The sequence below is a fragment of the Cervus elaphus genome, chromosome 29, assembly GCF_910594005.1.
Source record: "Cervus elaphus chromosome 29, mCerEla1.1, whole genome shotgun sequence".
In the NCBI taxonomy this organism is placed as follows: domain Eukaryota; kingdom Metazoa; phylum Chordata; class Mammalia; order Artiodactyla; family Cervidae; genus Cervus; species Cervus elaphus.
Window position 1 is genome coordinate 42,201,734 of NC_057843.1, and position 14,641 is coordinate 42,216,374.

The 14,641-nt window shown below is 39.4% G+C and overlaps 1 protein-coding gene across 5 annotated transcripts in view; it reads right to left on the minus strand.

Moving 5' to 3' along the window:
* Positions 1-14,641, minus strand: part of KANK1 (KN motif and ankyrin repeat domains 1) — a 213,530-nt gene that overhangs the window by 11,700 nt on the left and 187,189 nt on the right. For 4 of the 5 annotated variants that reach the window (XM_043890720.1, XM_043890719.1, XM_043890718.1 and 1 more), the window contains 3 exons: positions 2,828-3,019; positions 2,074-2,182; positions 672-914 (listed from right to left, as the gene is read on the minus strand). In XM_043890720.1, the coding sequence (XP_043746655.1) occupies positions 672-914; positions 2,074-2,182; positions 2,828-3,019 (544 nt within the window). The remainder of the gene's footprint in view (positions 1-671; positions 915-2,073; positions 2,183-2,827; positions 3,020-14,641) is intronic. The other variant, XM_043890721.1, reaches the window with a different exon arrangement.

Consider the following 14,641-nt stretch of genomic DNA (forward strand, 5'->3'; position numbering starts at 1 on the left):
TACTTTTAGTACATGTTTTAGCCAACCAGAGTATTTGATATTTCAGCTGCTGTTTATGACAGTCCCAAAGCCATTCTTGTGGTGATCCCAATCCCTCAATGAGCAACAAACTATGGGCATGTCACTGATCACATCATCTCTACAGTAAATGTAACCTTTGGTAGAGACCAAAAACTGTTCCTGTCATATATTATCAGTATGGACCCATAATATCATTAAGGACACCTGTATAAGGATAAATGGGTAATGGTAAAATCTGAAACTTTAAAATGTGAAACATGTTGGTTACAAAAAATTCTAATATGCCTTTAACTACAAATGGGGTTGTTAAAACAATGGAAGCTTTAGTGGTGCTTAAGAGTTACGTGGATGGTGCCTCCACATACAAAGTTAGATATTAAACAGTTAAAGAAACAAAGGTGAACAGATACCAAGCCCTTCTCTTTGCTACCATAAGAGATCTAGCAGATTATTACTTCTGCACTTGTATCTACTAGCATCAGGACAAGAAGGACACACCTCTAAGGAACGGGTAAAGTTTAGCCCTTTGTTGGAGACTGGAAAGATTGATCTATTAAGATTCAATTGCACAATCTGCACAACCAGCCAATTCTACTGCTAAAGTACACCAAACGTGGGAAGGGTGAGGGGAGGGGGAGGATGTACCACACCTCTCTCTGATTTCCACCTTCTCAGGTTCACATTCTGGAACCTGCATTTCATCTTCCACCCTGGTGGACGTGAAACCTTCCACATTAACTGCGTGGTGGCCTTCCGCCATTCCCCGAGTGTCTTCATCCTCCTCTTCCTCCTCCTCTTCCTCGGGAGGATACTCAGGGACATCACACTCGTCATCTGACTCGGAAGAAGAGCTTTCATCTGAGCTGGAATCATCACTGGAAGTGGTTTCATACCTAGGTGGCAATTGGGAGTTCAGGAGATGCGAGGTACACCCATGAAGACCCAGTGACAGAAATGTTTATGAAGGGAAAGCTGCTAAATGACTCCAGAAATTTCAGAGCCTGCACTTAGAAGTTTGGAGTAAGGTCTACTTAGAAATCTGGTGGTTCTGAATGGGTTCTCACTTAAAAGGGATAACCAAGGTTGTTGAGCAGTTATCAGATAACCACTTGTAGAAAGTAATATGTATATATATAGCACCTCTGGCTTAATGTTAATCAAAGGAAACTTATTTTATGGAAACCAATTCTGCGGTTGTTCATCTTTCCTGTTCCTTTTCTTTCCCCTTTTCATTCTTCCTATTTTGTACCTTTAATTCTCCCATTGTCCAAGGTGAACAGATTATGTAAGTGACCAACAGTTCCTCTGGTACACACTCTCCAAACTGTGGGACACATTACCCAATAAAACATTAATGACTTGGAAAGCAGACACCACTAAGTTAAACCTTTATGGCACACTTTACAATAAATATCTCAACTAACTCTGCACTATTGTTTCTTGTTAAGCCCATGTATGGATTAATAGGATTAACTGCTTTGATTCAACTGTAGGAGGACAAACAGGCTTGACTATTTATTTACCTTGGCCAATTACAAGAGAAGGAATAAAACAACTAAAACACATTCCATTTAGAAAATGAAGAACTGACGGCATGGTGAGGTTACTCTTCGGGCGAGAGGCCCTACTATTTTGTCTGTAAGCCTGGAGAGCCAAGCACAACAACCCGTCCTGAAGGAGTGGATGACTGTCCCTGGCTCATGGAGCAATGCTCTCAGTCTTTGTTGCTCAGTCCTGCCACAGGCAAGTTACAAGCTGTCCAACAAGGCAGGCAACCTGCTGCCTGCTGCTTTCCTTGAAGACCATTTGTTTCACATCAAAGGTGAGAGGATGTAAAGGACTCAGCTTCATCAGGTATCCTTTCAAGAGCGAAATATCCTTACAGAGAGCAAGAAGAGAGAAGAGAGGCCCAAATGCACCTTTATGAGGAGGGAATCTTCTGTCACCCTATGCAGCAGCGTCCTAGACTAGCACCTTTAAATAGGACTTGGGTAGACAGGAGGCAAAGGAAACAGACCACGTATCAACACTGGTACCTCCATCTTTCCTTACCCTCCATTAATGCCAACAAACTGAAGATTCTTTTTTGCTCCATTTGAATCTTTGTTGGCATCTTTCTTCTTCATGATGGACTTCAGCGTACTTTCATTATTTGCACATACTGTGGAGAAGTGAATCATGGTGATCAAAATTAATATAATTCATACCCATATAAGTAAGTGAATAGGTATTCTTTATGTACATTCATTTTTTATTTATGTAACTAGAGATCTTGGCATGTATATATAAGAAACTTGTCCAAAATCCATTGGAAAATTGTGTGCATGCAGAGAAAATAATTCAAAGTTCCATTAATAACATTCTTTAAATGGAAAAAAAAAATCCATTAGTCCTTCCAGACATAACAAAAGCAGTGACAACTAGCATCTATATCAGGCTTTACTGTTTATAAAGTGATGTCATATCTCACTTGATCCTCAAAAACCATCAAGGCACTAAGACAGGGATTATTATTAATTTTTTTTTTTAAGTTGAGATAAACCTAGAAAAATTTATACCTGCCAGACTGTGAAACAGTGAAATGCTGTTTAAAATATTTTGTAATTTGCAACATCAGATGAGTTTTCTTAAGGGGACCTCATGGCTTTCTTTGATAATCTTAAGAGAGATTCTACGCCTACTTCCTAACAACTGTGTAATCATTCTTCCAGGTCAATTTATAAGGAACACGGGCATTAGACTGGAATGCTGACAACTCTGGTCCTAGAATCTGATGCTGAGAAGGGTTGTGAGTGAGGAAAGTTACCATAGAGGCCAGCGGCTATCTGGTCGTCTGTCAGGTTCACTGGAGACAGTGTGCTTTCCTGAGTGGGGAAGGTATCCTGGCTGCCGATGGGCTTCTCTTCCATGGTCCCCACCTCCTGAAGGGATGTCTGTGAGTTTAATGGCCCTCCTGACTGAAGGCCTCCACACTTACAGGTGTATTCCAAATTACTGCCTGTGAGGAAGGAGAAGGATGTACAAATGTGTGATGCTAGGACCAAATAAAATGGGCTAAATGGTTTTAAGAAAAATTCTTGCAGTTCATCCTTTTCTCAAGCACTTTTCTTGTGTCTTCTTTCTGCATAATTAGCACTACTATCCAAGCCATCTAAAAATCAAACCCCCAAGGCCTTCTTGACTCTGATCTCTTCCCTTTGACCACATCCGGATTGGTCCTTCTAACTCCGCAGTGCCTCTCTTCTGTCTGTCCTGGCGCTACCACCTTACCTTACACGGGGCCACCAGTGCAGCATCCTGACTGTCCCTCTTCCTTCACATTTACCCCTCTCCCATACTGCTACAGAGGAGAACTGCCACTCAGCTCAAATCCCATCCTTATTCCAGCTCAAACGCAACTTGAAAAACCTAAAAATCTCTCTACCACTCAGAAAACATAGTTCATACTATCAATACTTAGCCAGATAATTTAACATCTGCCATTTGGCACTAGCTTACCTCTCCAAGTTTATTTCCTGCTATACCTGTGGTCTTTTTGGGGTGCATCCCAGTAGGTGGAACTCCTCCCAGTGTAGAAAGTGGGGTCTCCTGTTTTCTTACAAGCACACCTGCCTTAGTTTACTCTCTTCTACCTGGTGCTGCTCCTTCCCTATTCTCCCTCACATGGCCAACCCTCCCATGACTTCCTCTTCCAAGCCTTCCCTCATCTCCCCACTGGAAATTAACTCTCCTTTCTCTAAACTCTCAAGGCTTGTCTCTGAGACTCTCCTACAAGATCTATAATACAAGGTACTAGCTGATTCCTGTGACAATCTTAGACTCGCTTCTTGTCTGTAAATATTTTAAGGGCCTACATAACTAATCTAATCAACTTTGTTTCTCTCACTGCATCTTCTAGATTGCTTTTGCTTATGTTAGGTACTTAATATTTGTTCACTGATGAAGCAGAAAAATTGGGTTATTATGTAATTAATATATATGTTAATTAATAATTATTAATAATAATTATTTTATAATAATATTTTTATTTATAAAAATAAATTTTATTTATTATTTATAATAATAATAATAATTTTATATATATATATAAAACCCATATATATATATATGTACAGCACAGAATTTGTGGGCTTCCCAACTGGCTCTAGTGGTAAAGAACCCACCTGCCAATGTAGAAGACATAAACACAGGTTCGATCCCTGGGTTGGGAAGATCCCCTGGTGGAGGAAATGGCACTCCACTCCAGTATTCTTGCCTAAAGAATCCCATGGACAGAACAGCCTCGTGGGCTACAGTCCATAGGGTCGCAAAGAGTCGGACATGACTGAAGTGACTAAGCATACACACACATAGAATTTTCAAAGTGGCTGACATTTCCTAATCCTGTTCACCAACAGCACAATGCTTCCTCCTTTAGTTCTGTAGGCACTGGGACCTCTCTGGTGCTTTCTTCACAAATCCACCTCCCAACTCAGCATGGACAGACAGTACTGAATGCAGCCCTTCAAATAATGTTCAACTGCCCCACGATCTGATGTGACCCCTGACAGCAAATAAAAAATGTCTCCAGTGCCTTTTCAGGCTCCAAAATCACTGTGGATGGTGACTGCAGCCATGAAATTAAAAGAGGCTTGCTCCTTGGAAAGAATGCTATGACAAACCTAGATAGCATATTAAAAAGCAGAGACATCACGTCACTGACAAAGGTCCGTCCAGTCAAAGCTGTGATTTTTCCAGTAGTCATGTATGGTTGTAAGAGTAGGGCTATAAAGAGGGCTGAGGGCTGAAGAACTGATGCTTCCGAACTGTGGTGCTGGAGAAGACTCTTGAGAGTCTCTTGGACAGCAACGAGATCAAACTAATCAATCTTAAAGGAAATCAACTCTGAATACTCATTGGAAAAACTGATGCTAAAGCTAAAGCTCCAATACTTTGGCTAGCCAAAGCAAAGAGCTGACTCATTGGAAAAGACCCCAATGCTGGGAAAGATTGAAGGCAAAAGGAGAAGAGGGTGACAGAGGATGAGATGGTGAGATAACATCACCGACTCAATGGACATGAGTTTGAGCAAGCTCGGGGAGACAGTGAAGGACAGGGAAGCCTGGTGTGCTGCAGTCCGTGTGATCACCAAGAGTCAGACATGACTTGTCGACCAAACAACAGCAACAACCAGTGCCTTTGCTTTACTTTAAGTAAACAAAGCAGGGCATTTCTCTTCATTCCTCCTTTTCTAACTTTATTCATCATTACTTCGAAATTACTACAGTAACCTCCAAAGAGTCTCAACAGTTAATCCTCAAGTGCCAAAACACTTCCTAGAGAAACACTTTCACTAAGCACTTCCGCATTCAAGAACCAAAAATGATTCTTAAAATGCAAATACATTAATAGTTTTATTGTTATGCAACAAACAGTCACAAAAGTAGAGAACGGTATAATAAATCCCTCTGTTTCCATCACTAGCTTCAATAATGATCAGCTATCTGATTTCATCTATACTGCCTCCAGCCATTCCCAATGATTCTTCTGAAGCAAAAGGTGAAGATCCTATCACTTTCATTCATAAATATTTCAGTATATATTCCTAAAACATTCTTAAAAAATAAGCATAAAGCTAAAACCATCAAATCTAAAAAAAAATAATAATTTGAAATTATTATATATCTAGTCAGTATTCAAATTTATGCAGTGATCTCTTAATGTTTTTTAATAGTGTTTGAATCAGAACCTCAGTCCTATATTTCCATTGGTTAATATGGTTTTTAAGTGTTTTAATCCATAGTTCTATTTCCTTTTAAACACAGCTTTAAAAATATTTTTTAAATTGACATATAATTTATATAAAATAAAATGAACAGAATTTCAGTGTAGAGTTTGATGAATTTTGGTAAATATAATGCATGTGTGAGCACCTCCCTAATTTAGCCACAGAACATTTCTGACAACCCAGTAAATGCACACTTCCCACCTGCTGTCCTTTTCTAGATAATCTTCTCACTGGAGGCAACCACTTCTCTTCTCCAGAACTTAGTTTTGTAAACTAGGGCTTTTAAAAGTTCCTCCAGTCAAGGTCCACCTTCTCAAGCAGGTGCCTGAGGATCCTTCATGGTGAACATGGACAGCTTCTTCTTGCCTGGGGTAGTTAAACTGCTCAACAACTCCTACCCTCTACTCACTCTGACTTAGTAAAACTCACCTCTCTGCCCTTCCTTACGAGGCTGTCTTAACAGGCCTGGAATTTCAGCTTCCTCTACCAGCAGAATTCCACTCATTCTTTTCAAGGGTTGGCATCATTTCTACTTCCTCTAGCCTTTACCATTACACAGAGATCTTTACCCCTCACTGTTCTGCAGTGCTTACTGTCCAGACCAGAATACATCCTGCCCTCTGTTTCCTTGGTCTTACACATCCCTTATGTGAGAATGTAAGCTCCTTGAAGTCCCTCCATGCTACATTATCTGTGTCCTCTGCAGTGCTCTGAACAGTGCTGGACAACTGAAAGATTTCAGTAAGTGCCTGTGTAATTGAACAGAAAGACACAGGGATTCTGCTAAGTATAACGAGCAAGGCAAAGAACAACGATAAATGTTAAACTAGTTCTCATTAGCTGGATCAGAGGAAATGTGTCACCTTTATTGTCAGAAAATACTTTTCAGATTGTGTTGAAACTCTGGCTGCTCTTGAGTGACCCAGAAACAATTGCCTGACCTTGATAAAGACCCATTGTGTTTAGTGGGCATAGATAAGATGACACACGCACCAGCATTAAGGCTGACAAATGACTGCTGTGTTCAAGTAAAACACATGAAAAGCGCAGCCAATAAAGTCAAAACTGAAGTGGCCAACAAAATTCATTGGTCTCAACCTGGTTGCCCTTAGAATGCTTGAGTTGGGCGTAAGATACAATGAACTATCTGCAGATGGATCCAGTGTTTGTGGTTTTTAAAGCTCTACAAGTGAGACTTCCCTCAGTGGTGAGGAATTGCCTGCCAATGCAGTAGACACAGGTTTGGTCCCTGGTCTGGGGGAATCTTGTATGCCTCGGAGCACTTAAGTCCGAGTGCCACAACTATCAAGACTGTGCTCCAGGGCGGGGGTGGGGTGGGGTGGGGGGTGGGGGGTGGTCCGTAACTACTGAAGCCCTCGAGCCCTAGAGTCCATGCTCCACAGCAAGAAAGGCTACCACAAACAGAAGCCTGTGTGCTGCACCTGGAGAGTGGCCCTTACTTGCCACAACTAGAGAAAGGCCCACTCAGCAACAAAGACCCAGAACAGCCAAAAATAAATGAATAAATTAAAAAAAAAATTTTTTTTAATTCTGCAAGTGATTCTAATGTGCAGCCAGGATTAAGAACCAGTGAATTAAATTAACCAATAAAAAATTTGCTGAAAACAATGTAAAACTTCACTGCAGTAAACAAGAGTTTAGATTTTCCTTTAAGAAGAGCCAACTCATTGGAAAAGACTCTGATCCTAGGAAAGACTGAAGGCAAAAGGAGAAGGGGGTGGCAGAGGATGAGATGATTAGATAGCATCACCAACTCAATGGACATGATTTTAAGCAAACTCTGGAAGATAGTGAAGGACAGGGAAGGCTGGTGTGCTGCAGTCTACAGGGTCACGAAGAGTCAGATACAACTTAGCAACTGAACAACAAAAACTGATTTCACTCTATCAACTTGGACCATGTAAATTATCAGGAATTATTGGTGCTTTAGTTAGCAGTCCTGGACCACTAATGGTAGAAATCCATGACTAACAGTAAATGCCATGCAGACAGTAAGGGTAAAACAACAGGAATAATCACCAAACACCTTCAGAATTCTGGTACACTGCCCAAGCTGCTCAAAATTCCCACAGTGGGCAATAGTTGTGCAGGTACCACTGGGGAATGAACAGGGGAGGGGACAACTGCAATCTTTGGTCATTAACTCAAACTTATAATGGCCATAAATGCCAGTAAAGCATGAGCTCCGTTTTACAACTTGACCAGATTAGTGATAACTAAGACACGGCAAGTGACAGAAATCTGTGTTCCAGAAAATAAGAGCATCCTTGAAGCATTCATCTAATTCTAAAGTACACTTAGCATTTAATATATGGATAATTTTACTACAAGCTAAGGCAAACAGTAATGAAAAATAAAAACTTTTTTCTTATGTTTTTGACTTTAGAAATGTTAAAGCTATGTGCACTCTAAGTCACTTCAGTCGTGTCCAACTCTCCATGACCCCATGGACTGGGGCCCGCCAGGCTCCTCTGTCCATGGGATTCTGCAGGCAAGAATACTGGAGTGGGATTGCCATGTCTTCCTCCAGTTGTCTCCTGCTTTGGCAGGCAGGTTCTTTATCACTAGAGCCACTTTTATATATTTAAAAAAAACCAACGAAAAACAGAGATAGAGAAGCTTTTAAAGAAATCACCTTCTACAGTCTCCTCTGTGATATTTATTTGTCTAGAATGGGTATTAGTTGTTGGCACATAACAAATATGTTTCTAAATTTGTTAGAAAATTGGCTTTTATAAATAAAATGGATTTTAAAAGTTGCTTTGTTCACATACTGTAGCTCTTCTGGCATGCTAACTCATATTTTTATTTATAATGCCAAGTGCTTTCTGAAAACACAACTATGAACAGTGTGGCCAACTATTTAATTATGTTATTTTTTTTTTTTTTCCAAAGAAAAAAAATTTTTTTTAATTGGAGGATAAATGCTTTACAATATTGTGTTGGTTTGTCGTACATCAATCAGCCATAAGTATACATATACTCCCCCATCTCTGGAACTACCCTCTCAAACCACCCGCCCCCCCGCCATGTTGTCAGAGCACTGGGCTGAGCTGTGTTATACATCAACTTCCCACTCTTGCGACCCCATGGGACTGTAGCCCACCAGGCTCCTCAGTCCATGGGATTCTCCAGGCAAGAATACTGGAGTGGGTTGCCATTTCCTTCTCCATAATTATGTTATTGTGCCAGATTTTCAGTTAAACATTTGATTTGATTTTTAAAGAACATCTAGCTTACTTGTCAAAAAGAAGTAGTACTGAACTTTCTGAGTCATAATGGAGGCCATTCATTTAGGCATTTTCTCAAAGTGTAACTAAGAATTCAAATGGGTCTAAAATAACACTTCTATTTTTTCCATAAGGAAAAGGGCTTGAGCACAAATGTTCCCTTTTCAGTGTACATGTTGGTTTGGGGAACAGACAGTAGAGATTATTCATGAATGATCACCTTCATTGGTACACATTACTTTTGAGTGGAAAGTATGTAGCTTTGATGGAGGAGACAGGACAATCCCTTTCTGTCTGTAGGCTCATCTCTCAGAGCTCTCCTTGAATACCAATGCTTGTGGCCACCAACATAAAGTCACTAAATGGTGAGAACTGCAGCGTAATAATTTCTAGGGCCATTTTAGGATTTTCCTGAGACCTACCAGACAGCTGTCATGAATGGATCTAAAAGTGGATATTTGGAAATTAAAATGCTAGAGTGTATCAAGAATCAGATTCTCCCTCACCACAACCCCACCCACATTTAATTACACACCAATTCTTGATCCAGAAAACACACACTGACAGGCTGCATTAACTAAAAATTGGGTTAAGCCGATGTGCTCTTGTGTTCTTCCAGACACAGCTAACGCTGTCCTCTCTATTCTAAGCTCATCTTCTCCCTAAACCTCAGGGAACTTAACTGCAGATGAATTCTTCAAGCACTTTTATTTTTACATTATTTGGTGGCTAACATATAACATAACCTCCATAGGTTATCATTCATATTTCTGGTATATGTGTTTTTTGCTTCCCAACTGGATTGCAAGTTCAAGGCTTATACCACTCTCTCTCTCTGTTTCAGTACCACACTTTGCATACAAGTGACAACGAATTCATAGCTATTAACTGATCTGAATAGAGATGGGGACAGAGCAAACTTTAAATATGTTTACTGAGATACAAATGACTTGCTGATTGAAGGAAGAACCAATGATTGTAACCATCAACCATTACCAACAATTCCCTTCAGCATTTATGAATGGACATCCAGGAACTTAATGCCACTTCTGTTCTTTAAAACCACCTATCTCTATGCTTTAGCCAGAAATGAACTGCATACTTCACAGATTCATTCAGAGTAGAAGTGTCAAAGTAAACTTGCATCTTTTCCCAGAGTGCATATACTTATTTCACTAATACTCATCTAAAATGATAAAGCATCAGTTTCTCTTTTAAGAAATTATTTTCAAACAAAAGTCAACTGAAGGGCTCACAAGTGGGGTGGACCGATTTTACATCTTTATAAAAGATTTTTCTCAGAGCTGAAGTGCTTTTCCCAAGGTCAATAACAGATGTCCTAGGTCTGTAATTTCAATCTGGGCATTGGAGGGGCGGGGTGGGGGTGGTTAGCTATCCCTTTTCAGAGTCTGATAAAAATTATGCACTTTCTTTACAAAAATTCCAAACACAAAACTATTTTATGAAGCTATGGAGCCCAGATTAATAACACTCACTTTAAGGCTGTTTATTCCACAATATTTCCTGGAAATAGGACCTTAGTGTGCCTTATTGAGTGGTAGCAGTGGGTGGCAGCAGAAAATCACAAATTTGGGGGAAAAACCCAAAACCCTAACCCTAATTTTTTCCTCAGATGAATCTGATGGGCAGCCTGGTGAAGAGCTAATTTTATAGAGTAATTCTGCTGAAAGGGACCCATGCAAGAAAAATCTAAACCTACCCTCTCATGACACAGGAGGAAACGGCAGCCCAACACCGCTCACCCCAGGTGTGACTGCAAGTTCTTGGGCAACTAGTACCAGACATCAGCTCTCTGACCTCTGGGTCAGAAGACTTTTACATCATGCTCTCACACACAATGTTCCAGAAACATTTGGTTTGGATTATTCAATTCTCTTATAGCATTACTAAAAGAAAATTGCGATTTTAAAGAGAGGTACTGGGACCAGTAAATGGTATATGATTTGAACTAAGAAAACTAACTAGAAATGACATTTTGTAACGACCTTATTTTCCCTGTTTTTGCCTTGGCTCGGATCTCTGTCTACAGAATTGCTTTCACAGTTACGGGAATGACTTCAAGTTCATAAATTTTTTTCTTTAGCAAACCCAAGATAACTAACAGTGCAAATATGGAAGCTGATTTAAAAAGCAGTTCTTTTATTTGAGTATGAGAGATGAATTTTCTATAAATCATGTGGCAGGCAGTTAAGTTCCACAGTTAAAGATAGTTCTGTTTGTTATTTGCTCAGAGACAATCACATATTTTTAGAGTGTTTGTAACTGCAAGTCATTTGTCTAGAATATTCTCTCTCCTTCTCCTCTTGCCAGAGGTAAAAAACAAAGAAAGAAAAAGTAACCCATTCCTCAAACCAAAACAATCCAGCTGATTCACAGAAAGAATAAACATGTTTTTCCTGAGGTTTCTGAGAAACTTATTTCCTCAACCTTTTATTCCATGAAAGAAAGTATTAAATACATTAAAAGTACTTTACAGATCATCTTTGATTATGATCAAATTCAGATGCATCAAAACTGTGACGTTATCTCTCAAATTCTGAAAAATATGTCTGTGATGTTTCATGTGAAAAATACATAGGCCAATATATATAATTCAAATACCAAAAAATGATTTCTCTGAAATACAGAATTGCATCCCTGAACGTGCCAAACACAAGGGGTTACTCCCGTGACAGCACAAGGAAGGCTCTCAGTATTTTGTGTTCTTCTGAACTGTTAACTTGTCATAAGCACATACTCCAGTTATAACTTCAAGAAACTGAATAGGAGTGCTAAGCATTATTATCATGCTGTTAAAATAATGCTATTTTGCATATTAAAAAGTTGTACCTTCCAATCTTCAACCCTTGGAAAACTGAAGAGGATTCTCTGGGCTTGGTACTAGTATACACCTAGTTTGATTTGGGGCTTCATTTTGAACTTTGACACAGATTATGGAAGAATCTGAATTGAAAATTTATTCTTCTCTTTTTGTGTTTTCTCATTGTTGTAGTTCTTTATCTTGATAAAAGTGTTACCTGGAGAGGTATAATAATGGGGGGCAGGGGAAGGCGATGGCTAGGCAGAATGATAAAGACAAAAATCTGCATTAAACACAAAAGACTATTCATAGCATGTTTGTTTGGCAGTTTGTTCTAGACCTACCTTTCCATTTTTGTAAGCATGGAAAACAGTTAACAGCAAGGACAGCCAGCATTTATACTTTGTGCTGCAGACTATTCCAAACGCTTCATTCATACTGATTCACTAAAGATTCATTTCAACCCTGTGAGGGAACAAAGACAACCTGTCCTAGTGACGAGAAGGAATTCGAACCCAGAACACCTGGCTTTGGAGCCCAAATATAAATTCGTTAAACTCAAATACTAGGTTCACATAAGTGATCATTTATATACCGAAATGTATTCTAGATTGTACCTGAGCAATATTCTGTAGTGTTCAGGGTGCACAATCAGCTGGAGTATACTTGTATATCAGTTGTCATTGTCATGTTCCTTCATTAGAACTTTAAAGCAAAATACAAATGTGATGGGAATTAGAGAGATACTTTAAAGTTGTTCTTGCATGCTCCAAGAGGGAGCTGCCACTATGATCAAATAAGTGCTATGAAAAATATTTATGTTTTGTTCATGAATGTTGTAGGTTTCCTGCATTTTAGCTGATTAATTAGGTGTTCATGTGCAGGGTCAGATCTAAACAGTGATGTCTGGAATGTCACTGTGACTGGAAATAGACCAAAAAACACTGCAACACGGCCAGACAAAACCTCCACCCGAGTCTTGATGCTCCGGGTATCAGGCAGATTACACCAATGATACAGCTGAATATTTCTGGCAAGAATGTGAAATAGAAACCCTGGTTTGGGGAGGAGGGAGGGAGGCTGGCAGGAAAACGCTCTTACAATGGATGACGTGTTGTACCATCTGTGTCTAGAGGTATTTAAGAGTCTCATTTTGACTTCAACATCTGACATCATGATTTTTAAAAAGTAGTGGAAACAGACATATTATTAGTTACTTAAGACCTTGCTTTAGTTCACACATCATTTTAATCCCTTTACTCTAACTAAAATGACTCCCTGTATATTCATTAGACTCTTGATTCCAAAAGGCAAAAATCTGTTATACATCAGCTGTCACTGTCATGTTCATTTTTTCTTCCACAGTAGGCTATCTGTTTCACAGCACAGTTACTAAAAACTAACAGTAATTCAGGTTTGCAGGTGAAACCTTGGAAGCTATAAAAATACTCTATTATGAAAAAACCGTGAAAAAAACTAATCTATTTTAGTCTATGTTAACCATTGCCTTTTTGGCTATAGAGGGAAACAAAGAATTTGAAATTTTTGTTAACTTATATTTAAGTCTCTGCTGCATGTTTTCACATAAAATTAAATTTAATGCACACCAAACCAATCATTTGAAGCATTTTAATTCATTTTATGTGTAGCACTTGGCTAGAGCAGACAGTGTGCATTTAGTAACTCTGCAAACCTCACACTACTGTTTAGCATGTCAACAAAAGAAACCAAACTGGCACGCCAGCAGCACTACCCCAAGGACAACAAAGGTCCCTGTGCTCACTGTAAGCCAGTGATGAACGCTGAAAATCTTATGGGATGGATGCCCTTCAAACGGCCATTTCACAACAAAGTATAAAGAAGGATGACTTTCCTTCCCTAAGTCACATCGGTTCATGAGAGGTGAAGAGACAGGAATGGAACTCAGTGGTAGGATGATAATATGCGCAATGAGAACCACATACAACTGACAAGAGAGCTCATTTTAGTGTGGCTCACAGCCTGTGTCACCAAATCTTCCAAGGTGATTTCTTCATTGTAGACTTCAATTTAAAGAAAAGCAAGAGTGAACAGGAATCCCAATGAACAAGGGAAAATAAGAGAAAGACAAAAAATCTAAGCCTCTAACAAAAGAAAGTGTTGGAAAAGCCTCCCTTCTCTCAGAGTTCTGGCTCCCTGTCAGAGAGGCCTTCCTGGACCATTCTATCTCCAGAAGTCCCCACCTCTCCACCATCACTCACTGTTTCTCTAACTGGAGTTCTTTTCTTCATAACATGTATCACTTCCCAACATATTTAAGTATATTTTTATTGCCTGTGCCCCAACTGGAGTAATGTTGAGTATGAGAACAGGACCCCATATCTATACTTAAAACAGAGCAGGAATTTAATCATTATTTGCTGAATTAATGAATTTGCATGAATTTGGACAGAGTCTCTCTCCCCTAAAAGTTTTAGTTAAAAATACTTCATACCGGTTTTTTTATTGATCGTATACAGGTAATTGTGGTTGAAAACAGTGCAAGACTTTTTTTTTCAGGCTGCCCTGTGTAAAACCAGCAAGTAAATAACTAAAAGACATCTATCAAACTAGCAGCCTCAGAAGACAGCCCCTAAGCCAGCCAACTCTAGTTTGCTTTTCTTCTTCTAGTCTTAGTCCTCAGCCAGGGGAACAAAACTATGAGATAATAAGAATCAGCAGAGCTGTTTATGGGTTTAGATTCTTGGTTTTCGTTCTACCTATTACCATTCTAAAGTTTTCTCTATGGTTCCAAAAATTGGC